General features: G+C 40.6%; 1 protein-coding gene and 1 long non-coding RNA gene across 2 annotated transcripts in view; one reads left to right on the top strand and one right to left on the bottom strand.

Moving 5' to 3' along the window:
• Positions 1–25,931, top strand: part of ANGPT1 (angiopoietin 1) — a 199,953-nt gene that overhangs the window by 83,102 nt on the left and 90,920 nt on the right. The window contains exon 2 of the mRNA XM_072999258.2: positions 16,563–16,718. Within this exon, the coding sequence (XP_072855359.2) occupies positions 16,563–16,718 (156 nt within the window). The remainder of the gene's footprint in view (positions 1–16,562; positions 16,719–25,931) is intronic.
• Positions 23,489–25,931, bottom strand: part of LOC144589304 (uncharacterized) — a 116,504-nt gene continuing 114,061 nt past the window's right edge. The window contains exon 2 of the long non-coding RNA XR_013545357.1: positions 23,489–23,608. This is a non-coding gene — a long non-coding RNA (uncharacterized LOC144589304). The remainder of the gene's footprint in view (positions 23,609–25,931) is intronic.

Genomic DNA, 25,931 nt, shown 5'->3' with positions numbered 1-25,931 from the left:
TTTCCTCCAAAAAAGCAGGTGTCTTTTAGTTTCGTGACTGCTGTCACGATCTGCAGTGATAATGGAGCCCAAGAAGGTAAAATCTGTCACTGCCTCCATATCTTCCCCTTCTATTTGCCAGGAGGTGATGGGACCAGTGGCCATGATCTTAGTTTTTTTTTTTTTAATGTTGAGCTTCAGTTCTTTAATTTCTTCTCCCTTTTTGCCATCAGATTGGTATCATCTGCATACCTGAGGTTGTTCATATTTCTTCCGGCAATCTTAATTCTGACTTGGGAGTCCTCCAGTCTGGCCTTTTTTATAATGTATTCTGCATACAGTGGGGTCTCTACTTAAGAACTTAATCCGTATTGGAAGGTGGTTCTCAAGTGGAAAAGTTCTTATGTAGAATCTGCATTTCCCATAGGAATGCATTGAAAACCATTTAATCTGTATCTGCTCTTTTCCGTCCGTAGAAACTAATGGGAAGCTGCTATTCCGCCTTCTACCACTAGAAGGGGATATTTTTTTCTCTTTTTTTCCCTTAGGTCAGGGAACAGTGTTAAAAGCACTTCTGACGAAGCTAATTTTGAAGCAATGGACTGAAAACCAATTAATCTGTTCTGGCTGTTTTTTTGTTATGTAGAGGTGCGTTCGTACATTGAAGCATTAGTTCCCATAGGAACTAATGCAAAGCTGGTTAATACGTACTCTACCACTAGGGGGAGAACTTTTTTTTAACCTAAGATGACCTAAGGTTAAAAAAAGAGCAGGAAAGTTTTTTTTTTTTCCTGTTCTTATCTTGGATTTTTGTTCTCAAGTAGAAGCAAAATTTAGCAAATGGAGCTGTTCTTAAGTGGAATTGTTCTTAAGTAGGGACGTTCTTAAGTAGAGACACCACTGTATAAGTTAAATAAGCAGGGAGACAATATACAGCCTTGTTGTACTCCTTTCCCAATTTTGAACCAGTCAGTTGTTCCATATTCAGCTCTAACTGTTGCTTCCTGTCCCACATATAGCTTTCTCAGGCTATAGATAAGGTGGTCAGGCACTCCCATTTCTTTAACAACTTGCCATAGTTTCTTGTGGTCCACATAGTCAAAGGCTTTTGTGTAGTCAATGCAGCAGAAGTAGATGTTTTTCTGGAACTCTCTGGCTTTCTCCATAATCCAGCACATGTTAGCAATTTGGTCTCTAGTTCCTCTGCCCCTTCGAAATCCAGCTTGTACTTTTGGGAGTTCTCGGTCCACATACTGCTGAAGCCTACCTTGTAGGATTTTGAGCATAACTTGCTAGCATGGGAAATTAGTGCAATTGTACGGTAGTTGGAACATTTTTTGGCACTGCCCTTCTTTGGGATTTAGATGTTGACTGATCTTTTCCAATCCTCTGGCCACTGCTGAGTTTTCCAAACTTGCTGGTATATTGAGTGTAGCACCTTAACAGCATCATCTTCTAAGATTTAAATAGTTCCACTGGAAAGTCATCACCTCCACTGGCCTTGTTGTTAGCCATTCTTTCCATGGCCCACTTGACTTCACTCTCCAGGATGTCTGGCTCACGGTTAGCAACCACACTATCTGGGTTGTCTGGGGTATCCAAATCTTCCTGATAAAATTCCTCTGTGTATTCTTGCCACCTCTTCTTTATGTCTTCTGCTTCTTTGAGGTCCCTACCATTTTTGCCTTTTATCATGTCCATCTTTGCACAAAGTCTTCCTTTAATATCTCCAATTTTCTGGTGATATCCATGTGTAGAGTTGCCTCTTGAGTTGTTGGAAAAGAGTGTTTTTGATGACCAGCTTGTTCTCTTGAAAAAACTCGATTAGCCTTTGCCCAGCTTCATTTTGAACTCCAAGGCCAAACTTACCTGTTGTTCCTTTTATCTCTTGACTCCCTACTTTAGCACTCCAATCCCCTGTAATGACAAGAACATCTTTATTTGGTGTCAGTTCTAGAAGGTGTTGTAAGTCTTCACAGAATTGGTCAATTTCAGCCTCTTCAGCATCAGTGGTTGGTGCATAAACTAGGATTACTGTGATGTTGAAAGGTCTGCCTTGGATTCGTATCAAAATCATTCTATCATTTTTGGGATTGTATCCCAGTACAGCTTTTCCCACTCTTTTCTTGACTATGAGGGCTACTCCATTTCTTCTATGGGATTCTTGCCCAGAATAGTAGATATGATAATCTTCTGAATTGAATTCGCCCATCCCGTCCATTTTAGTTCACTGACGCCCAGGATGTCAATGTTTATTTTTGCCATCTCCTGTTTGACCACACCCAGCTTACAAAGATTCATAGATCTTACATTCCAGGTTCCTATGCAGTATTTTTCTTTGCAGCATTGGATTTTCCTTTCACTTCCACGCATGTCTGCAGCTGAGCGTCCTTTCAGCTTTAGCCCAACCACTTCATTAGCTCTGGAACTACTTGTACTTTTCCTCCACTCTTCCTCAGTAGCATGATATATGCCTTTTGATCTGAGGGGCCCATCTTCCAGTGTCATATCTTTTAGCCTTTTGTTTCTGTCCATGGAGTTTTCTTGGCAAAGATACTGGAGTGGCTTGCCAGTTCCTGCTCCAGGAGGACTGCATTTAGTCAGAACTCTCCACTATGACCTGTCCATCTTGGATGTCCCTGCACGGCACAGCCCATAGCTTCTCTAAATTACTCAAGCCCCTTCGCCACGACAAGGTAGCAATCCGTGAAGGGTCTCCAACAATAGACACACCTAATTTTAGGAATGTGGAAACAACACAAAATCCCCCACAACTTCAAAAATGCAACACTTGTCTATCTTTATATATATTTTTTTAAAAAAGGCTTTGTAACAGACATGGAGGCATCTCACTCCTGAACAGAACTGGGAGAACTCTAGCAGGAATCCTTCTGAATCATCTTATAAGACACATGGAGAGAAGCCGCTTATGAGAACTCAACGTGGCTTCTGCAAGAAACAAGGGATCGTTGACATGATGTTCATCATTCAACAGCTACAAGAAAACTATCAAGAACAGTATGTAGCTTCTATGCACAACAAAGCCTCCTTCGGTCCTTTTTAAGTAGAAAAGTGGGATAAAAATATTTTAAAGAAATAAATAAAAATTCATAGATCTGACTAAAGTTGCTGATACAGTGTGCAAAGATGGTCTATGGAAAATCATAAAGAAATAAGGATGTCCTGAGAAATCCTCGCATATCATTTAAGACTTCCATGATGCTGTGCTAGCTCATGTCCACAACACTGTCATCCTCTGTGATCCCCTTTCCTTTTAAAAACCATGTAAAACAAGGCTGTGTTCTTGCTCCAGGTTTTTTTCAGTTTTATATTTACTATGATGGCATGCATGGAAGAACATGTTGGTAATGACTTTCAATATTTTGTTTATGAGAAACTGTTCAATCTGCAGCATTTGCAGCTCAACTAGAAGATCTCATTTTGCACAGCTCATGAGCTTTTATCTGCTGATGACTGCGCTTCTTAATACAACCACACTTCTGGATATGTGAAGAAGCCTTCATCTAGCCTCCTGCAGGAAGAATTTATCTGCTTGTCTGAAGATCAGTACTGATAAGATGGTGGTGTGATACCAACTGGCTCCTGGTGTAACTTATGAGAAACTAGTTCTGAAGATATACCCCTCCCCCTGCTTATTACACTGAATAAATTCACATATCTTGATAGCATAGTCTCCCACATTAATGAGTAATGCGTACTTATTAATGATTAAGACTTCAGTCCTTGGTGTGGCATTGATGTGGAATCAATCTTTCTATTCAGCCGAAGATGTACAGAGACTTTGTTCTATCTTCTCTACTTTATGGACTGGATACTTAAATAATTGATCAGTGCCATGCAAGAAAACTCAACCATTCTTATCTCATTTGATGAATCCTCAATATCAGATATCAGGGCGCAGTTCCTGATACTGGAGTCTTGGGGCAAACATAGACGGCAAGCATTTTTAAAGTCTTGAAACAGTAACAACTTCAGTGGGCTGGCCATGTCATCAGGATGTCAGACAGTTATCCCCCAAAACAAATTCACCGATAACCTGAAGATAGCACTGAATTTTTTTTAATATTAACCATGTCAATTGGGAATCTCTCACTTAAGCCAAAAATGTCCAGTGAACCTGGCATTAAACAAGAGGCTAAAGAATTTGAAATAAAAATATCAAAAATGCACAAAAGAATGGAGAAATGAGAAGGAACGGTCTAACTTATCAACAGCCCAATAAGCCCAGAATTAGCTAAACTGCCCCCCCACTGTGTCTTTATCTTCTTGACTCATATTTAGCTAGTTAGTCACACGAGTGTCTATTCTCAACCTCTTTTCTCTAAATAATGAATCTGGTGGAAATGGTCTTCGGAAACGAAGGATCAACCATAAGTGGGTTCAGTATGGAAAAAAAACATTGTAGGAGCTGAGTGTGAAGAACAGAGACAGAAGGGAAGGTACATGAATATGTAATTTTTTTAAAAAAAAAGTCTATAAACCTACCTGAGAAATATGGCCTTTTAATGCTATTCTGCAGTGTTTGGACACTACACAGATCCTACCTTAATCTTTCATGCTTTAAAGCTTTGGCAGGTATAGCACAGAGTGCTGCGAAAATTTGCTTGTTTTGCTTTCAAATGCAGGATTGCTGCTTGAACCTCTGAACCTCTTGCTCTTCCATTGGATGAAATACTTTTGCTCCTGTCCAGGATCCTGATGTTATTCTAGCATGAAAGTGACTTAGATGGTTGTCTCCCACAGTCTCTTTTGGGTTGTTGTTACCTCCTCCCAGAAACAGAAATCATGATGGGTCAAGACACTGCCATATTACACTCTTTCCATCAGCATCAAGAGAACATTCCTCTGCTGTAGCAGTCTACCACTTTTCCAAACAAGCTGTAAAACCTTTCTTCTTACATTACACTTAAGACCTTTGTTTGAGCAAGGGGTGCTGAAGTTGTCTGAGAGCATAATATCATCTGGACTTCATAGTTCTTTTTCCAGTAAAACCCATAAGTGTAAACTACACTGACTAACGCTTGATCAAAGTAAGGGAGAATAAATCTTACTTTATTTACAGCCATATGCCAGAAACCACTAGCATCCACTCATGTCCTGCATTTTCGTTTTCAGCTTTACCCATTAGTACTGTATTTGGGTGGCTCCTATAAAGATCATTCAGTAAACATCGAAAGCAAAAAAATCAGTTATTCCTAATGCGTACTCATCTGGAATGTTTATTAAACAGTAATATTCAACTCTGTGACAGTTTTATTTCTGAGAATGTTGGAGCACTATTACATAGCTGTTGAGTAATACCACATTGCTGAAAACCCAGATCTGGTGTAATGAGTGTTTACAGAAAGCAGATGCCACTTAATTTTATAACACAAGCATCCCTACCACAATACAGGCAGCCTTTCAAGGCAATGCAAAGCAGGAAAAAAAGTTGTTTTTGATAGAGACTGAGATCAATAAATAAAAATGGGAAGCCTATTAAGAAAATAAGGAAATGCTGCTAACTGCTAAAAACAAACAAACAAAAAAAAAAACAACTTCTGCTGCAAGACTGATATCTCTGTGTTCCATGCAAGCTGACCTAAAATGTCAACACTTGTACCAGGATCTCCTGACTTGCAAGGCTGAGACCTACCATAATGGGCTATCATCAAACATGGTCCTTAGCAGGGATGTTGGCAAGTCTTGGGGCCTGAGTCCCAGGTCTGAGTCTCTATTAAAATCAAATCCCCCCCCCCAGAAAAAAGGGAGGAGTAGATGGGTTCTGAGTCATGAGTTGTGTTTGAGTCATTGGGGGGAAAAAATCCCCAAGTCAAGTCCAAGTCAAGTCGCTGTTGCAACTTATGTCCCACTTGAGAGCGAGTTCCGTGACTGGAGTCCTCTTTCCTGGTCTTTAGGCTCTTTATCACAGATTCCTTTAGACTCTTCAGCCCTCATTTATCTTTGCCTAATTCAGAAACAATTCATGATATAATCACATGTGAATAATACAAAATCTCTCTGATCATTTCTTTGGTGCAGTCCAAGGAGTTTTGAAAACTGTGCAAATCTTCTTCTGATTTATACTGAACTGGATGATGCAGAAGGAAAGTTTCTTGGAGTATCAGAATTGGGATATGGGAAGTTTTCAGTGATGTCTCAGTTTTGGTCACTAATGCCATCTTGATAGGAGGAAACAGCCTGTCACATTCTTCACCCACTGTGAGAGTTCTTGGCTCTAGCATAAGAAGAGGGCAGCGAACACTTCTATCATGATGCTTTCCACATTTTGCACAAACTGACTCTGTGAAAAACTATGGCCTTTTGCATTTGCGAAGTTAAGGAAATCCCCACAGCAAGCACAAAAGACCTTGCTAACTGAGGCACAGAGAGACAATCTGTGCAATGCTGCTACATTTCTTAGTTCATGTACAAAAACAATGAGCAGAAAATGTTGGTGAAAGTTAGCAGAGTTTTTGTCCCAATCCAGGCAGTTCAGCTGATTCACACAAAGCCTGCTTCTTTCAACACCAAGTATATTTACAATATGTACAGAAGTTTAGCAGTACAAACCAGCAGCATGACAGCATGACATTCATTAGAAGAGATTCGTACATCTTCTCCACATGTCCACACAGTTATGCACATGCATAACCAATCAGTGTGGACATTGCATCATCCCAGACTGCATGATTCAGCATTTTTCACACCTGTCAAATATGGCTGCTGATTATCATAGGCCTCAGTGTGGAAATTATCCTTGACAGAAAAAGGGTCTCAAAAATGCACAGAATCTCTCCAAGACTAAGGAAAAAGTCTTACACCATAATACAAAGACAATTCTTTTTGCTTTTTCTCATTTACTGCATGAGGACAAAGCAAGTCAGGGTTTTTATTTCTAGTCAGCATAATGAACCAAACAAAACTTCATGGATTACAATTCATTCCCTAAAACACATGGGGTATTATATTAAGGTCCTGGTAATATATGTACAAGCAGCAGGCAGAGGCAAAGAGGAAGTCACAAAAGCAGCAAAAGCAGGGAGCTGAACAGGGGACAGATTGTATTTGTCTTCAGTGTGGAAGGAATTGTCACTCTCAAATTGGCCTTCTCAGCCACACTAGACGCTGTTCCAAGTCCTCCATACAGAGCACGTTACCATAGTTTCTTGAGACTGAAGGGTGCCTCATCTAAGGTAATATATATGCAATGTACTTGGTTGTAGGAGTAGAACTGGTAAAGTGGGATGCAGAAGATAATGAAAACATTACTAACACAGGTAATGAATGTTCAAAATGTCAATTGCATAAACATATGATGATGTCACCACTGCTGTGCATGTGGTGCTATACAACAGGATTTTAGCATGTGCTAATGGGCTATCCATTTAACCCACCAGATGTACAATGGAATTTATGGGTAAAACCCAAAGCAGTTGTTTCCCTATAAAATCTCCCCTTGAAATTCCACACAGACAAGTCACTTTAAGGACAGGAACAGCATTTTCAAGGATACAGTACTAAATTCTAATAAAGACTCTACCTAATGTGGAGATATTCCCAAGGAGAATTCTGTCCTGTCCTAACATCCCACTCTGCATAAAGACACACTATCCTTTGGGAATACTATTTGGTGGTGGGAAACTTGCCTTTCATAAAATTCTTCAGGTGAAAATACCTTGAGGTCTAAGTAATTGCATTTGGTGTAATCGTAAATTTCAGAAAGAATTGACTATACCTGCACATTTCTATGAAACGTGGCAGTAAGCATCAAAAAAGGGGTGATTTTGTTTTTTATTCCCTCCCACCCAACCCATGCTTATCTTATAACCAATAGCATGCTAATATATTAGGATGTTTGCATGATGAATCTTTAGAATCCCAAGTAGCATTAAATATCTGGTTCAACACAGTATTATTATCAGAGCTAGCTGGGGAATTCTGGTGGTTGTCGTCCAAAAATGTAAAAATTTCTGAAGTCTTATAATTCTGGGCAAAGATTGTGAGATTTCTCAGCTAATCTCTCCATGCTTCCAATAGTTCCAGACCTTTTGCTGAATGGAAAAAAAAACAGGTCCTAATCATTGATGTTCATCCCCACCACCACCTCCTCCTTCCCCTGCACATTTTAAAGGATGAGGAGATGTATAGAGACAATCAAGTTTGTTACAGATTTTTCTTGTACAAATTGTCACTCTGACCTATGCAGAACTAGAAAGATAAGAGATTAAAATAACTCATCCATTTAGTTCTGTACTTCAACTTTGCCCTTCTGCTTTTTTCCCACTGTCCCTAAAGCAAATAACATCTGAACCCGCACATCTGTGGTACTTTTCATGGTGGAACATGCTCGCTGACGCTGAATAACTTCAAGATGAATTGAAAAAGAATATGTTAAGTTTTAAAGATTTTGAATATCAGGCTCAAAGCAGCAGGAACCAATATTTCTTAGGCAGCCAAAGGTGTTCCATAATGTATGAGTACCAGAGGAGCTGTGACAAACCTGTCTATAAAATCTCATTGTGATAAGTTCTGCTGCCTACTGCATATGGCAATACAATGTGTGGCTCCCTGTACATATGATGGGATCCTATCTAATTGGCATTGGTATGTTTTATGGGGCACTCAGCAAAACAGTCTCTAGTAAGTGTCCTCCTGAGTATAATTTTCCCAGGCAGGTAGGGTCGGGTATCAAGATTTATCAAGGTCAGATATTGATAAGGTCCTCCACCACAAATAGACCAGTTGCGGCAAGGAGAATGCAGAAACACAATTAAAGATCAGGACCAAAGTAAAAAAATAAATAAATACAGTCCTACTGGTGAATTAGATAAACGAGACAAGGAAGACCTGGAGCCAAAGTCAAACAGCAGTCCAGTGCCTACGGAGCTCAGTTCAAAACAAGCAAGCAGGGATATTCAAACTCATGCACCCAGTAGATCAATCATAACTAGACATGAGAGCTTCATATTCATGTCCTGGGGGGTCCACGATGCTCCATTCCCACTAGCCCGGTCCACTCACCCAGCTTGTGTCCGATAGTGGCATCATTGTGCCAATTGCAGACATAGTCCTGCTGGCACTGCCCCACTTATCCCCACAGCCGACTTCTCTGGCAAGGAGGCAAGAAGAATCTCCCTCCTGAGGGGAGAGGTTGGGCAGCAGCAGCGGGTCTATGACTGTGATTAGTGCTGTGTCACTGTCGCTGGATGCATGCATTGCAAAGAATCTGGTGAGTAGACCAGGCTGCTTCTGGGGGGCAGGAATGGACCACCTTGGCACCTGTGGTGCTGAGATTCATAGTCATATTCAAATATGAAGCTCCCATATCTAATCACAACAAGAATGCAGCTCCAGTTGGCAACATATGGAACTCAGTATATACATTGCTTGTAGCAACCTTGTTGTCTTTGGACTGAAGTTTATAATGCTGCTGTCTGGGTTCAGCTGGGTTCAACAGCCAGTCTCTCAAGGAGGAAAATTCTTCCTTCTAGGAGACCTCTTTCTGCTGAGAAACCCTAATGGCAATGAGTTTTCTCTGGTAATGGAGTCTTATCCATGTAGCTTTGAGTACATGCCTTCTGCCTTCAGTCAATGCCGTTCTTGTTGACTGGGAAATGATTCCTTCTCCTTTCCTCTCTGCAGCCCTCTATATCCTTGGATGTTCCTGAGTCCATGGAAGCACCATTTTCACATTCCAAGACTCAGGCTTGTACTCACTGGAGAGGTCTTCTGGCATGTACTGTATCAGTGGGCTAGTAGGCATTTTGGCTGGGGATTCTGGAAGTCGTAGTCCACAAAAGTAACAGTTTCAACTCTGTTATCAGGTCCATGTTATCTTGAACATTAATATTCTAAGATGATCAAATTGTTGCATTATCCTTCTTTTGCTCTTTGATGGTATATTAGTTTAATATAATTTAGCTGCTTTCTAAAAATGTAGGGTTAGATTCATCTCTATTATTCTGCTGTCAGAATTAGGAAGGGTTTAATTTCTCCTTCCCTTTGCATCCTTAGAATCTACTTTGAAAGACTAGGAAAATGTCCAACACAGAGGTTTAGACAGTAGAAAGAGGTTCAAGGCTCAACAGACAAAAGAGAGAGGAAATCCTATTAAACTAGTAGACATTTGTTGGTAGAACAGTGGATTCACCCCACAAGTCTTATATTCTTGTTACTTACTGATTTAAGCAAAAATGTTATTCAACTCTCACATGAGAAAATGTTATAAATAAATTTACAGTTTACATGATTAAACTAGTCAGCCACTGGCTTTTCATGTGCCTCTTATAGCTAACCTGCACTGTCTTCACAGTGTTGCAATAAAACAATAAAACAAAAAAAAAATATTGGCTGCAGTGGAATACTTTCCTAAACATGACTCCATCCTCCATGTATTTAAATGACCCTTTTCAAGGCAATAACACCAGCAGCAGTGCACAGGGTCACATTCCCTCAGTTGATCTTAACAGGCTGTAAACTCTAAAGAAATATTATCAAAATAGTAATAGCAAAAACAGCTCCTACATCTGCAAACACTCCAGAGATCCTGGCGGCTAGTCAACAATGCCTATCTATTCTTCACTGGAGAAGTCATTCAGGTTTCCTGCCACTTCATGTCTTGAAACTTTAATACATCCTCTGCCTCTCTGGTTGAAGCTTTTTGAATCTGAGGTGGAAGTTCATCTCCCTTTATAATGATATGCACACATGCGGGCAGAAGTCGTCAAAGAAAGAAGAGTTTAGCCAAGATGTGAAGTATCTAATGTGCATGAATTTGGTGTTAAAACTTCCTCCTGGTTTTACAATTCATTTATTTCAAACATTTTTATCCCATGCCTCAGGAGGAAAAACTTCTGGAGTGGCTTGCATAGAATCATTAAAAACAAGAGAATTCCTGCCCACTGGCTTACAATCATAGGGAAAAATATATAATAGCATTACTGTAAAAAGCAGGGCTGTCTTCAAGGATTAAAAAAAGGTCATCTTAAATTTGTTTAGTCGTTAAGTCATGTCCGACTCTTTGTGAACCCATGGACCAGAGCATGTCAGGCCCTCCTATCTTCAACGGCCTCCCGGGGTTGGGTCAAATTCATTTTGGTAGCTTCCATGACACTATCCAACCATCTCGTCCTCTGTTGTCCCCTTCCCCTCTTGCCTTCACTCTTTCCCAACATCAGGGTCTTTTCTAGGGAGTCTTCTCTTCTCATGAGATGACCAAAGTATTGAATCCTTAGCTTCAGGATCTGTCCTTCCAGTGAGCACTCAGGGTTGATTTCCTTCAAATTGTTCTCTTTGCAGTCTTTGTTTTTTGACTAGTTGTGGGTTGGAAAGGAAATAGGTTTGGGATTAATCTGGAAGTCTGATTGCTCAAGTGTAGAGTTTACTTTCATAATGACCAGCTATTCAGTCACCAAGAATCAACTCAACCTAGAATGTCATAGCTCAGTTAATGAATAATGGTGTAGAGATGGGCCCAAACCATCACTTCAATGTTTCATCCCAGTTCGCTTACCCGATCCTCACTTGTTCCATGGTTTAACACCCCACTCCCTCCTGAGGCAGCTCCTGGAAGAGGTGGGGCAAGGAATCTGGGCACTGCCTCCATATGGGCACCTGCCATAGGGGTGAGGCACCAAAAGACAGAACAGCTGTGGGGCTGGTAAACAAACCAGGATGAACTGCTGAACCAGTGGTTCATGCCCATCTCTAGATGGGTGCTGACCCCCTTCAAATAAACCACTTCCTACTTACATTATTGATGGTGGTACAAGAAGAAGCAACTTCATCTGCTCTGGGTACAAGCAAGTTTTGGACATTTGTCTTATATCCTGGCATGTCACGCAGGATGCTATACTATGACCAAGTAAATGACAGTAGTCAATCTAACGGATTCAGGAACATGTTTCAGTTCGGTATCTTTTCCCCATCACACCTTCCTGATTTTAGTAGACATCTGGAAGTGGGTGGTAAAAGTACAGGTCTCTAGGTGTGGCTGGACTGTAACTCTCAACATCCATAGCCATCACAGCCAATCATGAGGCATGTTGGGTGTAACAGCTGAACAACATCTTGAGGGGCCAGCATTTTGACCATTCCCACCCAGGAGGGATTCTACATTGGTGTGGGCACCATGTTATCTGACAGAAGTCATTGATGGTGGACACTAGGTTTTATTTCCATTTAGAAACTGGAAGAACCTGAAAAATAATAAATTAGGTTGGCTCATGGCTACTCCAGAACCACCCCTGAACCCCAGAAAAATGAACCAGTTCATGGTTTATTTTTTTCTGGATTGTGCCGGGGGGGGGAACCTAACATCTCCACCCCCTTCAAGATTTTTGCCTCCAAAGAGTCCATATTTATGAGATGTGGTATGTTTTGTAGACATGAAATGTGAATAGCTAAACAGGGCTGTACGTATGGTGGTGGAGCAGTTGGGGCTTTACCCCAGGGCACCAGCATTTAAAGGGGACTGAAGTCTAGAGGTGAATGTGATGGAGATTGTTAGAAAACAAACAACAGCACCCCTAACTCTATTCACTTTTAAGTTCCTTTTGTAGTGATACCATATTTTCCTTCTCCTTTTCTCTTGGGGGCACACGTCCGTGCATCAGGGCAGAGGGGGTGCAGATGGTGCCAAAATGGTTAGTTCTGGTTCCATGGCTAAAAATACACAGAACTGAAAAATGTGCACAAAACTATGCCGTTTTGCTTGTGTGCTATCATTGCCACATTTTGCTTTATTTCTGATCATGGGATACAGCAATAAAGAAATGAAATCAATTTCAAAAAACATTGCAATATATTTTTCATCCATTTCTTGGGGCACTATTGGTTGTGCCCCCAAGTAACATTAGAGGCCAAAGGAAAAAAAAAGGTGAGAGTTCATCCAAACCCAGCTGACTTTTTTATATGGCTCATCACACAGGTTGTTATATGAGCTGTTTTGTAAATGTGCATAGAATGATTTACAAGGAAAATTGCATTTTAGACTAGCAGAACTTATTTCCAAGCATAAACGTGTGTGAAAGGAAGACATTACACTCTTGACCAGAATTCTACCCATCCTCCTCTGATCACTTTAAAAATAAATTGCATGCAGTTCTTAGGAATCACCAAATATATATATTATGGATAAACACTAGGATTTTTCATGGCATGAATAGGTCGGTTGGTCTTTCTTTCTTTCTTTCTTTCTTTCTTTCTTTCTTTCTTTCTTTCTTTCTAAGGCCTAACACTAAGGCCTTTAACACAAAATTTTAAAACAACAATAACAATAACTGCTAAACGTACCCAGTGTGGTGTAGTGAATAAGATGGACAGACTAGCTCTCAGGAGACCTAGATTCGATTCCCCATTAGCTCATGACAACTCACAGGGGGGAGGTAGCTGGAACTGATAAAAGGTAAAGGTAAAGGTCCCCCTTGACAATTTGTCCAGTTGTGTCTGACTCTAGGGGACAGTGCTCATCTCCATTTCCAACCCATAGAGCTAGCACTTGTCCGAGGACAATTTTCCGTGGTCACATGGCCAGCACAACTAGACACGGAACGCCATTACCTTCCCATCAAGGTGGTACCTATTTATCTACTTGCATTTTGCATTTTGCATGCTTTCAAACCTCTAGATTGGCGGGAGCTGGGACAAGCAACAGGGGCTCATTCTAACGCGTCGATTCGATCTTATGACTGCAGGTCTTCTGACTTTGCAGCAGAGAGGCTTCTGCGGTTTAACCCGCAGCGCCACCGCATCCCCCTGGAACTGATAAAACCACATCTTAAATATCTCATTTTCTTTGAAAGATTTATTAGGGTTGCCATAAGTTGGTACTGACTTGGCAGCACACAATAACAACACCATATAAAAGCTAGGTGTAAAGCAAACATGTGTTGCTTATATACTGCCTCTATAGCACTTAAAGCACTCTCTAGGCAGTTTACTAGTTATTTATGCAGGCTACACATTGCCCCTCCCCTGCAAGCTGGTTACTCATTTTTCTGACGTTGGAAAGATAGAAGGCTGAATGAACCTCGAGCTGGCTACCTGGGATTGAACCCTGAGTGGTGAGCAGAGTTTTGGCTGCAGTACAGCAGCTTAACCACTGTGCCATGAGGTATGTGCATTGCCTCTAGTACATGCCTACATAAAGGCACACAGATTGGTGTCTCGCCCACCCTGGGTCCTTTTGGAAATACTCTGGATCTGATTCTTCTCAGGGCCCATTTTGGTAAATGTGTTTCTGGATCTCCAGGAAAACAACCACAACATCCCCATAAACGGAGAAAAGGGAAGGGTTACACAGTACCATCAGGATGATTAAGGAAATAATTAACTGTCCACCTCCAGTCCGGAGAACATAAAGAGAAGCAGGAGATAGTTATTATGAACTTCGTTGGTGACACTGAGTGACAAAAAAAAAAAGAGAAGCCAAAGTATGTGGGCAGAAAAGGGACCCAAACCTCCTAAAATGAACCCTTACAACTTGATACAGCAATGTGGCTATACATTCAGTCCTGGTAGTGGTTTGAAAAGAAGAAAAATGATACATTGATGAAAGCCCCTCACTTTGTACTATAGTGATACTATTTTTTTAAAAAAAACACCACACACAATTGAGAGTGTTATAGCCCAGTGACCTCACTCAGAGTCCTTCAGTTACCAAAGTGTGCAAAAGAAGTCTTGTGCTTCACTGGGAGTAAAGATGTCTCCTCATTCGATACCTATGCAGTGTCTTCCTTGTAACACACCAATACTTTTGATTCCTTTTTCTATGTTTTCAATTGCATCTATTTTGGCATTTTTGAAACCAAAGAATGCCAGATTTAACATAGGGAAGTAGTGTATGGAGAGGGTTGCCTCTCCACCCAGTCAGTCCCCTTGGGCTCTTTACTCTGCCCTGTAGTCATACTGGAAATGTACAAATAGCCCTGGTTTAGTTTATACTTACACAATTGTCCAAAGGCAATGCATGTCTGTAATAATAATAATAATAATAATAATAATAATAATAATAATAATAATAATAATAATAATAATAATAATAATAATAATAATAATGATGATGATGATGATGATGATGATGATGATGATGATGATGATGATGATGATGATGATGATGAAAAACAAGACTAGTAAAGTTATTTTATTTATGTGTTTATTAATTTTTATCCTGCCTTTCTCCTCTCATGGGGACCCAAGGTGGCAGACACAAATATTTAAGCCCACAAACCTATAAATCACGTTTTTAAAAGAACTCCTCATCTCAATTGCCTGGCTGCCTCCCTAAATACCTCTCTTGAAAGAGGTGTGTTTTCAGTAGCTTCGGTGGTGGGTGTGGGGAGAGGGGAGGGAGAGCATTGATCCTCTCATGGAAGTGAATTCCATAATCTATACAGTATTCCATAATAGGGAATGGAAAACCATTTCAGAATATTCTCTACTCGGAAAAGTCTAGCAAGGGTTACCATAGGTCAGAAGTGACTTGGCGGCACATGGTGATGATGATGATGATGAATTCCTCCATTCCTCCCTTTGTTTTTGGTACCTTTTATCCTGTAATTTTCTTCAACTTGGAAAACCCAGGTTCATATCCCCTACATATACCCATGAATGTTACTGAATGGTCTTGGTCTTACTTCATCCTGATGAACCGCACAACATTGTTGTGAGGATGAAATAGGAGAGCCAGGCCCATGACTATCCTAATAATTCAAATGGGTCTGTTCTGTCTATCGGCTTATTTGCTGCTCTCTCTCTCTCTCTCTCTCTCTTGTGACATTGTCTTGTGCTAACGTTCTACAGTGTTTTAAAAGTTTGGTGTAGCTCAGTGGTTTGGAGCGGTGGTTCTTAACCTTTGTTACTCGGATGCTTTTGAACTGTAACTCCCAGAAACCCCAGCCAGGACAGCTGGTGGTGAAGGCTTCTGGGAGTTGCAGTCCAAAACTCCTGAGTAACCCAAGGTTAAGAACCAGTGGTTTGGAGCACCTCGCTTCAGAGCCAGGAACTAGTGTTCCAATCCCCACTGTTCTCTTAGAAGAGGGGCCAACTGATACCACCCAGAACACCTACAGAGCACCACCAGAAGAAGAAACTAGCAAACCACTTCTGAATATTTAGAAAATCCCAGGAGGGTTGCCATAAGTCGGAACTGACTTGATGGCATATAATTATTACTTAAGCTTGCTATTTTTACTTTTCCTGATTTCACACTTTTCTTGCAACAGTAATTTAGGGGCCATTTTGGAGTGAAAAAATGGCTAAAATCCTCTTGTGTGTGCATCATGAAGCTGTGGCAACATTGAGAAAAGAGCAGCAGGATGGAAGCACTATGCACAGAGCACTTCTGCGTGTGTGCCACCGAATGGGCGAAATGAGTCTCATGTGATCTATTGTGTGATTTAATCTAAATATAATCTAATTATAAAATTTGGACTTCCTAGATGTGATGCCTGGCAAGCTTTCTGTTACGCAAAGTTGAACAGGATTTCTGCCAGTGGTTTATAAAATGTCATTATAAATCTGATACCCTGTTGTGACTGAAACTCATTCTTTACCTTCCTTTCTTTTGATTTGGTCCACAGCTTGAAAATTACATAGTTGAAAACATGAAATCAGAGATGGCTCAGCTGCAGCAGAATGCAGTCCAGAACCATACAGCTACCATGCTGGAGATAGGAACCAGCCTTCTAAGTCAGACTGCAGAACAGACAAGAAAGCTCACAGATGTTGAAACACAGGTACTTTCCACTGTTGCATTCCTTAATAAGAAGTAGGGAAATTTGCATACAAAACATGTCACAAGGTTTATCTTACTAGCATAGCATTACTATGCTAGTAACAATACTGTACAATGCATTGTATTCTTTGATTTTCTTGCCCTGATGCTTTTTAGAATAACTTGATGCACTGCATTTTTCTTATCAGTCCACCAGTCCGTGTGTGGATATGGAGATCTTGTGGGAAGGAGAGTGATTTGTCTTACTCTTGGCTGGAGGCAAGAAATCTCCTTGAGCTTTAAAATTCCTTGCTGAGGTTTCTCTTTTTGTTAAGGCATTCTGAATCTGCAACAACATCGAATTTAGTGAGTACTCTTTGCACCCCTGACTTCTGCACAAGACCTTAAACAACTGAAACCCAAATTACCTGAGAGACTGCTATCACTCTTCTTGCACATTGCCTTCAGCCATTAAGGGAATTCCTTTTGATTGTTCTCCACATCCTTTAGATTTGTTTAATGGGTATTCATACTGTACAACGGGACATCATACTGTACAATTGCACTCATACCGTACAATTACACTCATTTCATACGCTAGCAAGGTTATTCTCAAAGTCCTACAAGGTAGGCTTCAGCAGTATGTGGACCGAGAACTCCCAGAAGTGCACGCTGGATTTCAAAGGGGCAGAGGAACTAGAGTCCAAATTGCTAACATGTGCTGGATTATGGAGAAAGCCAGAGAGTTCCAGAAAAACATTTACTTCTGCTGCATTGACTACGCAAAAGCCTTTGACTATCTGGACCATAGCAAACTATGGCAAGTTCTTAAAGAAATGGGAGTGCCTGACCACCTTATCTGTCTCCTGAGAAATCTATATGTGGGACAGGAAGTAAAAGTTAGGACTGGATATGGAACAACTGATTGGTTCAAAATTGGGAAAGGAGTACAACGAGGCTGTATATTGTCCCCCTGCTTATTTAACTTATATGCAGAATATATCATGTGAAAGGCTGGACTAGAGGAATCTCAAGGCAGAATTAAGATTGCCGGAAGAAATATCAACAACCTCTGATATGCAGATGATACCACTCTGGTGGCAGAAAGTGAGGAGGAATTAAAGAACCTCTTAATGAGGGTGAAAGAGGAGAGTGCAAAACACGGTCTGAAGCTCAACATTAAAAAAACCCTAAGATTATGGCCACTGGTCCCATCACCTCCTGGCAAATAGAAGGGGAAGTTATGGAGGCAGTGACAGAGTTTACTTTCTTGGGCTCCACGATTACTGCAGATGGTGACAGCAGCCATGAAATTAAAAGATGCCTGCTTCTTGGGAGGAAAGTGATGACAAACCTAGACAGCATTTTAAAAAGCAGAGACATCACCTTGCCGACAAAGGTCCGCATAGTCAAAGCTATGGTTTTTCCAGTAGTGATGTATGGAAGTGAGAGCTGGACTATAAAGAAGGATGACCGTCGAAGAATTGATGCTTTTGAATTGTGGTGCTGGAGGAGACTCTTGAGAGTCCCCTGGACTGCAAGGAGAATGAACCTATCCATTCTGAAAAAAAACAACCCTGAGTGCTCACTGGAAGGACAGATCCTGAAGCTGAGGCTCCAATACTTTGACCATCTCATGAGAAGAGAAGACTCCCTGGAAAAGACCCTGATGTTGGGAAAGTGTGAAGGCAAGAGGAGAAGGGGACGACCGAGGACGAGATGGTTGGACAGTGATATCAAAGCTACCAACATGAATTTGACACAACTCCTGGAGGCAGTGGAAGAGAGGAGGGCCTGGCGTGCTCTGGTCCATGGGGTCACGAAGAGTCGGACATGACTAAACAACAACAACAATGCCTATTAAAACAAAATGCAGTTAGTATAGTTATCACCTGTGGATATATGTGTCAATAAATGTGAATGTTCAGAACAGGTAATCTTTTCAAGTTATGCTAAACAATGGCAATGATGATTTTGCTCATCATATATATGCTGGTCTCTACTTTCTAAGTTACCCATGGGATGGATATTTTTATATCGCATTCTCTTATTTTTAATGTCGTGCTAGCATTGGATAGAACTGGTTTGGTTGATGTTTCACTTCGTGCGAACCATTTTGCTGAAATGAAATGAAGTGCCAAACTTTTTTCTGCTTGGCCCTTGATTTTGTTTCAGCAAAAACGGATGCCCCCCATCCCCTTTCAACAAACTGCAAACCAACCACAAACCACAAACCACCAAGATTTAGCATTTTTCTGTTCATACCCATCTCTCTAATGCGCATATGAATGAATGAACCTGAAGCATGTTAAGGGAAAAGAAAAATACATACTTAAGGGAAAACTGTATGCACAAATAAATGCAACTTTTCAGGCACTTTAAAAAATATTAATTGAAGAATGATTCACAGTTTAACCAAATTATGGTTAAATCCATATGAAACAAGCCCAGACTAGAAATAATTGTGTTTTTTCCATCCCTCTTCACCAGACATTTTCTTACCTTTCCCATTGAGTGCATTAGTCCTTCATGACACACTTTTGAACATTTTTATTCCAAGAGAACCACAACTCCATTGATGACAATGGCAATGCCGGCTGTTTCCTGCTTTGTTTTGCTGCTGGCCAAAGGGAATCTGCTTGGTATATTTTACTCTGCATATGCTCTGTCAGGTTCAATTACCATATTTGCCAGTGTACAAGACGACTTGGTGTATAAGATGACCCCCCCCCAACATTTCCACTCAAAATATAGAGTGGACGGCTCTGCTGCAGTGCCGGAGGCGGCTGCCTGGGGCTCTGCCCGGGCCTGCCCTGGAAGTTCATGGCCACCGATGAGGAGGGTGAGGAGGAGGGGAAGTGGCTGGGTGGACGGTGGCAGTGGAGGAGAAGGAGGGGAAGCACCTCTCCAGCAGTGGGTGGGTGAGCAGACAGCTGGCTCAGCGGCGTGGGGTGGCGGGCAGCCCGGCGGCAGGCTCTGGCTGCTCAGGCATGGCTGGCTCTGCTTTCCTCCCTCCGTCTGGACTGACCGCCTGCCTGCCCGCCTGCCTTCCTCCCCGGCTGGCAGGGCCCCACATCACTCACTCAACGACAGTGGCGGCTCCTTCATGGCCCAACTGAAGTGCACCCGGCGTATAAGACAACCCCCCCCCACTTGGAGGCATGTTTTTTGGACCAAAAAAGTCATCTTATACGCCGGCAAAAATGGTAGCAAAAAAGTGAGCTGCTAACAACATGGTTCTGTTGCCAGTGAAGAATGGGAGAAGCACAAAGCTGAATAGATCTGATTTCTCATTGTGCTTTTCGTAAACTTGATCACTTACCACTTTATACTAGCTTGGTTTGTTTACTTCCTTTCAATTTCTGTGAAAGAGCCACAGTGAGATGAAATGTGCTGTGCCTGTATTGAAGATAATGGACCACATGGCCTACCCTTTCCTCAAAATCAACTGAAACCTTGTTTGTATTGAAGCTGTACACCTGTATCAGGGCTGCACTATTTTCAGTTATGCTCAGTTAGTGAATGGTTCCTCATATAAAATCAAATTTTATACACACCGTTTTGCACTGATGAACTAACACACTGGAAAAGGTTATGCTAGAGTTCTGCACAGCGAAAAATGGTTTTATTTTACAGACTACATTCCTAATTGTTCCAAGGTTCACTCACTCAGGCAGGCTGGTTATCCACTTACTAATACTTGTACTTTTAAAAGGAATATTTCTGCAACTGAGTTCTAACAAGAATTAGTGTGATCCTCCACCTTTCATTTCATAGGGCAGTTCTCTATCTGAATGGCTATTCAGTCCACATCTGGTCTAAAAATAATGAATCGTAATACAGAAGATGAGAAGTTCCCCATCAGCGGTTAACATCTGGGGAACAGATTGAGTAGGCACACAAGTTACCTTCTTACACTTTTTCTCTATGAAGAATTATATTTCTAGTTTCTGGCTGGAATCCAGTTGATCTCTGCACAACATAAAGGTACATAGGCATAACTTTGCTGGGTGTTATGCCCAGGCAACACAGATTGTGCAATTCAACAGTCGGTTGCAACCAGTTGCATGATATGCTGGTAGAAGTACTTTGTGAACAGCACTTCCACCTTAGTGCTATTGTAGCCACCACATGCATAACGTCAAGTTACATCCACATAGCTATGCAACAGGATTTCAGCTATTGTATTTATAGGCTAATGGAGGAGCCTCATGTCACAGTGGTTAAACTGCAGTACTTCAGCCAATGTTCTGCTCATGACTTCAGTTCAACATGGACAGATTCAGGTATCCGGCTTGAGGTTGACTTAGCCTTCCATCCTTCTGAGGTTGGTAAATTGAGTACCCAGTAGCTCTCCGGGGTGGCACTGTATAGCCTGCATAATTCAGTTGTTAACCACCTAGAGAGTGTTTTTTCCACTATGGGGCAGTATAGAAGCAGCACACCTTTTGCTTTAAGCTTGTGATTATACGAAGAATGCAAATCCTATCATGTATTATCCTCATGAGCAAAGATGAAGAATCATAAAATTGTCCTCCTTACCCCATGTGAGCACAAGCTACTTTGTTGCACTCTCAACAAGGCAAAAATAAATTGTGTGTGTTTCACAAAATAAAGTAAATAATACTTTAAAGCAAATAACGCCAATTTTGCAAGATGAAATGGACCACTTCTTTATTGCATGGACTTTTAAGCATTAGAAATATTGGGCATGTTTGCATCTTTCTGAACAATCACCCAGTTATTCTGTGCTTGCTATGTGTACATGTCCTTCACTTCTCAAAAGAAAAATTCTGCAGTTTCATGAAAAGACAGTTTGTATAAATGACAAAGACCTTGACAAGTTAAAGTAGTATTCTTTGTCTCGCTCTTGCCAGAGGCAGGGAATCTTGTGAGATTTGAAAATTCCTATTGAATGTAATCATTAAATTGGCAGAATCTAAATCTATGAGATCGGACAATTTATTGATTCTTCTTTACATTCTATATTCATATAGATCAGGATGTAGCAAAATCCATGGATCTCACCTAGTTCAAGATATGTTCACAAATGGATACTAGTGCATGCAGTCCATATAAAATAGCACTATGATAGTATTTAATAATTGTAGTCCTTTTTTAGTGATGCATCACCTCTTCCTTCCTTCCTTCCTTCCTTCCTTCCTTCCTTCCTTCCTTCCTTCCTTCCTTCCTTCCTTCCTTCCTTCCTTCCTTCCTTCCTTCCTTCCTTCCTTCCTTCCTTCCTTCCTTCCTGTAACAAATGTCATCAGCAGTGTTGATGGGGCTTCCCATAGCTCTGGGTTTTATTTTGGCCAGCAGCTGCTGCTAGGACAGAATATACAGTATATCTATGAACCAAGAAGCAGAACCAGAGATTGGAAGGAATGCATTAGAAATAGTTATGTTACTTATGCTTTTATTTCAGGGTAGAAAAGGCATAGCAATATTCCTTTTGAAAATGAGGAAACAAATGATAATACTAGTACTTTTCCCACGGCACAAACAATGTTTATTTGGTAATTCTCATTACTTTTGGAGAGCTTTTTTTTTTTTTCAATTGGGGCATTTTGGGCAGAACTTGTTACATTTTGGACCACCTTATCTTTTGGAGTGTTTCATCAATACCATTTCCCCCCTCTCACTCTGTTTTAAAGTCATAAATGCATTTTAAATGCAATAAATGGCTATCTATCTATCTATCTATCTATCTATCTATCTGTCTATCTATCTATCTATCTATCTATCTATCTATCTATCTATCTATCTATCTATCTATCTATCTATCTGTCTGTCTGTCTGTCTGTCTGTCTGTCTGTCTGTCTGTCTGTCTGTCTGTCTGTCTGTCTGTCTGTCTGTCTGTCTATCTATCTATCTATCTATCTATCTATCTATCTATCTATCTCCTGCTTATAATAGAAAACAAGACAAAAAACAAGGATAAAAGCAATAAAAGCAACTGTAATTAACTCTTAAAACCAGATGGTACACAGCAATCATATAAAATTAGAGCGAATGGAGGAAAGGGGGGGTGGAGAAAGGTGATTAGCGAGGGTTGGTGTGGAAAGTATCCCTTAAAAGCAATGTCTTTAATTGCCTCCTAAACGTCAACAGAGAGGGGACTATGTGGAGCTCCTCCAGAAGCTGGTTCCACAAGGTTGGAGCCACTATGAAGAAAGCCTTACCTCTTGTAGAGGATTTATGGGCCTCCCTTGGGCTGGCCACCCAGAGGAGACTTCACTGGGAGGAACTTATGGGTCGAGCGGATGACATTAAGGAAAGTTATTATTGCACATTTAATTGTTTTTTTGATCTGCAATGTATTGTGCTTTTAGTGTTATGTGTTTTAGCATGGTGAGCCACTGTTGGTCCCATCACTGCAAGAAAGGTGGCCTACAAGTGATACCAGATAAATAAATCAACAAACAAACAAATGGTGTTTTCCCTGAAAAAGAATCTAAAAAGCAACAAATACTTTTTATTCCCTTTGTTCTTTAGTAAAAAGTCACTTTTAAAAAGCTACATTTATGAAAGGTTGAGAGCCACCAGTCTAGTGACTTCTATGAAGTACAGTATTTTTTACAGCCAAATGAGTCCAGTGCTTTCTGCTTAGAGCTGAGCAGGAATATTGCAGCAGCTTTAAAAGAGGCTAAGAGGTTCAGAGAACATCTGTTTGCTACTTTCAAGGCCTGTTGGGAACCCATTACAGACAGAGTCTTGGTCTGAAGGCAGGAAGTTCAGCACCCGAGCTTCTGATACACGTCCATTGGGCCAAAGCCATTGGGAGTCCTTTGATTTTTGTTTGTCCTTTGATTTTATCTTCCCCTTCACAATTCATAATTCCCCACGACTCCTTTCACTTTCTCTGGCACTTTCAACCATATGGTCTCTAACAGTTGTTGCACATCAGGCTGCCTGTTTAAAACAAATGTATGTAATCATTCCTTTGGCCAGTTGGTTGTATTAGCAGAGTGTTTAAAATGGATTTTTTTTCAAAAAAAAATTCAAGCCTTGAACCATGTTTACAGTATCCCCTCTGAAAATGATTACTTAAATGCACAAGGAAGAGCAATTAATTTAGTCTAGCTAGAGATAGTATACACATGGTGATGACAATATAGCCTCACTTGAGCTCTCAGCTTCTTAGTTTTCCATAGAAGGCTAATAAAAGTTTCATACAAGATGACTTTAGTTTGTAGGTAATGGAATATGAGAATGAGAAATCCCTGGAACAAAAATCTTATATTTTTGGACTTCGTTAGTAACATGGAATAGAGGCGATAACTTCGATTTGCACTGCATTCAAAGAAAAGTCCTTCGAGGAAACAAAGTGAACTTGAGAAATAAGGCCATGTTCTTGGAACTTAAGTGAGGTGGTTATTGGTCCTTGCATGGAACACAATTACAATTAACTGCTGGATAGCTCAGTGGCTTAGGCATCTGGTTGGGAGTTCATTTCCTCATTGTGCCTCCTTTAGCAGGGCTGGACTCAATGAAAGGGTCCCTTCCAGTTCTCCTGTTCTAAGAAATTTTAAGATTTTTAGAATGTTAATACTTAATATAAGACTGACTTTTAGTTGAATTCTAGATTTTGAAGACAAGAATAAACATAAGGCTTGATGCAGGATTGTCACCAAAGAATATTGACCTTGTGTCATTTGTATCTTTTAACCATCATCATCATCTTTGAACTGCAGAGCTGGAAAAGACCCTATGGATCATCAAGTCCAGCCTCTGTCAAAGAGGCACAGTGAAGAATCAAACTCGCAATGTCTGGCTCTGTAGCCAGATACCTAATCCACTGAGCTATCCATTAATTACACCTCCATTGGACTTTAGAAAGTTACTTTTCTGGAATACACCAATACGCCTTGCTACCTGGCTGTGGGATTCTGGGAGCTGTAGGCAAATTAAATAACATTTCCAAACACTGATTTTCACCGTTGTCTGAAAACTGTGGATTGTTAAAAATACATTGCATGCAAGGATCCTGAATGCAAGGATTGGGCCGAATAATGATATATTTTACTCCTCCAATCTTCTGGATGTATTACCAGTAGAGTCTTATACCTTGAGGAATTATAGGCTATCAGAAGACTTGAAGACCAATTACAGTGGATTATGCTTGGCTCATATGGCTATATGCCTTTCTGTTCATATTATTCATGGCAATGATTTGTTTGATAAGTATGCAGAATTTACTTTCATTTCAGGGAGAGGAAGTAGTGTGGTAGATTATGTGTTAATTTCCCCATCTTTAGCCAGTTTGGTTAAGGGATTCACAGCTGACCAAAGATTAGAAAGTGATCACCTACCCTTAATGTTAACTCTATCACTCTCAAATATGATACATCTTTCCCCTGAGCCACATATAGATTTATTTATTTTATTTTATTTATTATTTTTTATACCCCGCCCCTCTAGACAGATTCTACTCAGGGCGGCTTACAATGTCCTATACGTACGTTATAAACCTTTAATCTGGACAAAGTAAATGATAATATTTCCAATTTCTTAAATTCCTCATTTGCTGAGAATTTAAGAAATTTAATAATGGTACCCATGGAATCTACTATGGCCTTATTTGTTTTAAACTATAACTCGCTGTTCCTAAAAATGTGTTCTGTTCTAACCCGAAAACAACTTCACTTTCATAGACAATTGGACAAGCTCATGCCTAAGTGGTTTGACACACAATGCTTATTCAAGAAAAAAACAACTCAGAGAAATTTACAAGCAGTACAGGAAAAAGAATCCAGCAGTTCTTCCTTAGGAGTATTATGTAGTCAAAAATCAATACAAAACTCTGATTGTCCAGAAAAAAAAACAATCAACTCAGAAACAGTTGAATGTTCTTTTAGACTCTGTACCGAACAAAGATTCCAAACTATTCTGAGCCTTGGTGTCTGGGGCACTATCTGCCTGCTCAGGAACAGCTCATTGCAGCATTCTATGGGGAAAGCATTTTACTCAGTTATTCGAGGAGGACAAACCTATCCAAATGGTCAACATTTTATGGCCAGATTTAAACTAACTGCCATATTGGGATCCAGTCACTGAAAATGAATTAAGGTCATTAATAACCTGTCTAAAATCTGGAAAGGCACCAGGTCAGGATCTAATTCCAGCAGAGTCCTTAAAGTCTAAGGTAGACTGGTGGGCCCCCCTTTTAGCTCAGTTATTTACATTCATTAACAACACTGGGCAAATCCCACATTCATGGTCAGAGGCAATAGTG

This window comes from Pogona vitticeps, chromosome 4, assembly GCF_051106095.1.
Source record: "Pogona vitticeps strain Pit_001003342236 chromosome 4, PviZW2.1, whole genome shotgun sequence".
Classification (NCBI taxonomy): domain Eukaryota; kingdom Metazoa; phylum Chordata; class Lepidosauria; order Squamata; family Agamidae; genus Pogona; species Pogona vitticeps.
Note: the sequence above shows the minus strand (reverse complement) of the source record. Positions and strands in the feature narration are given on the sequence as shown.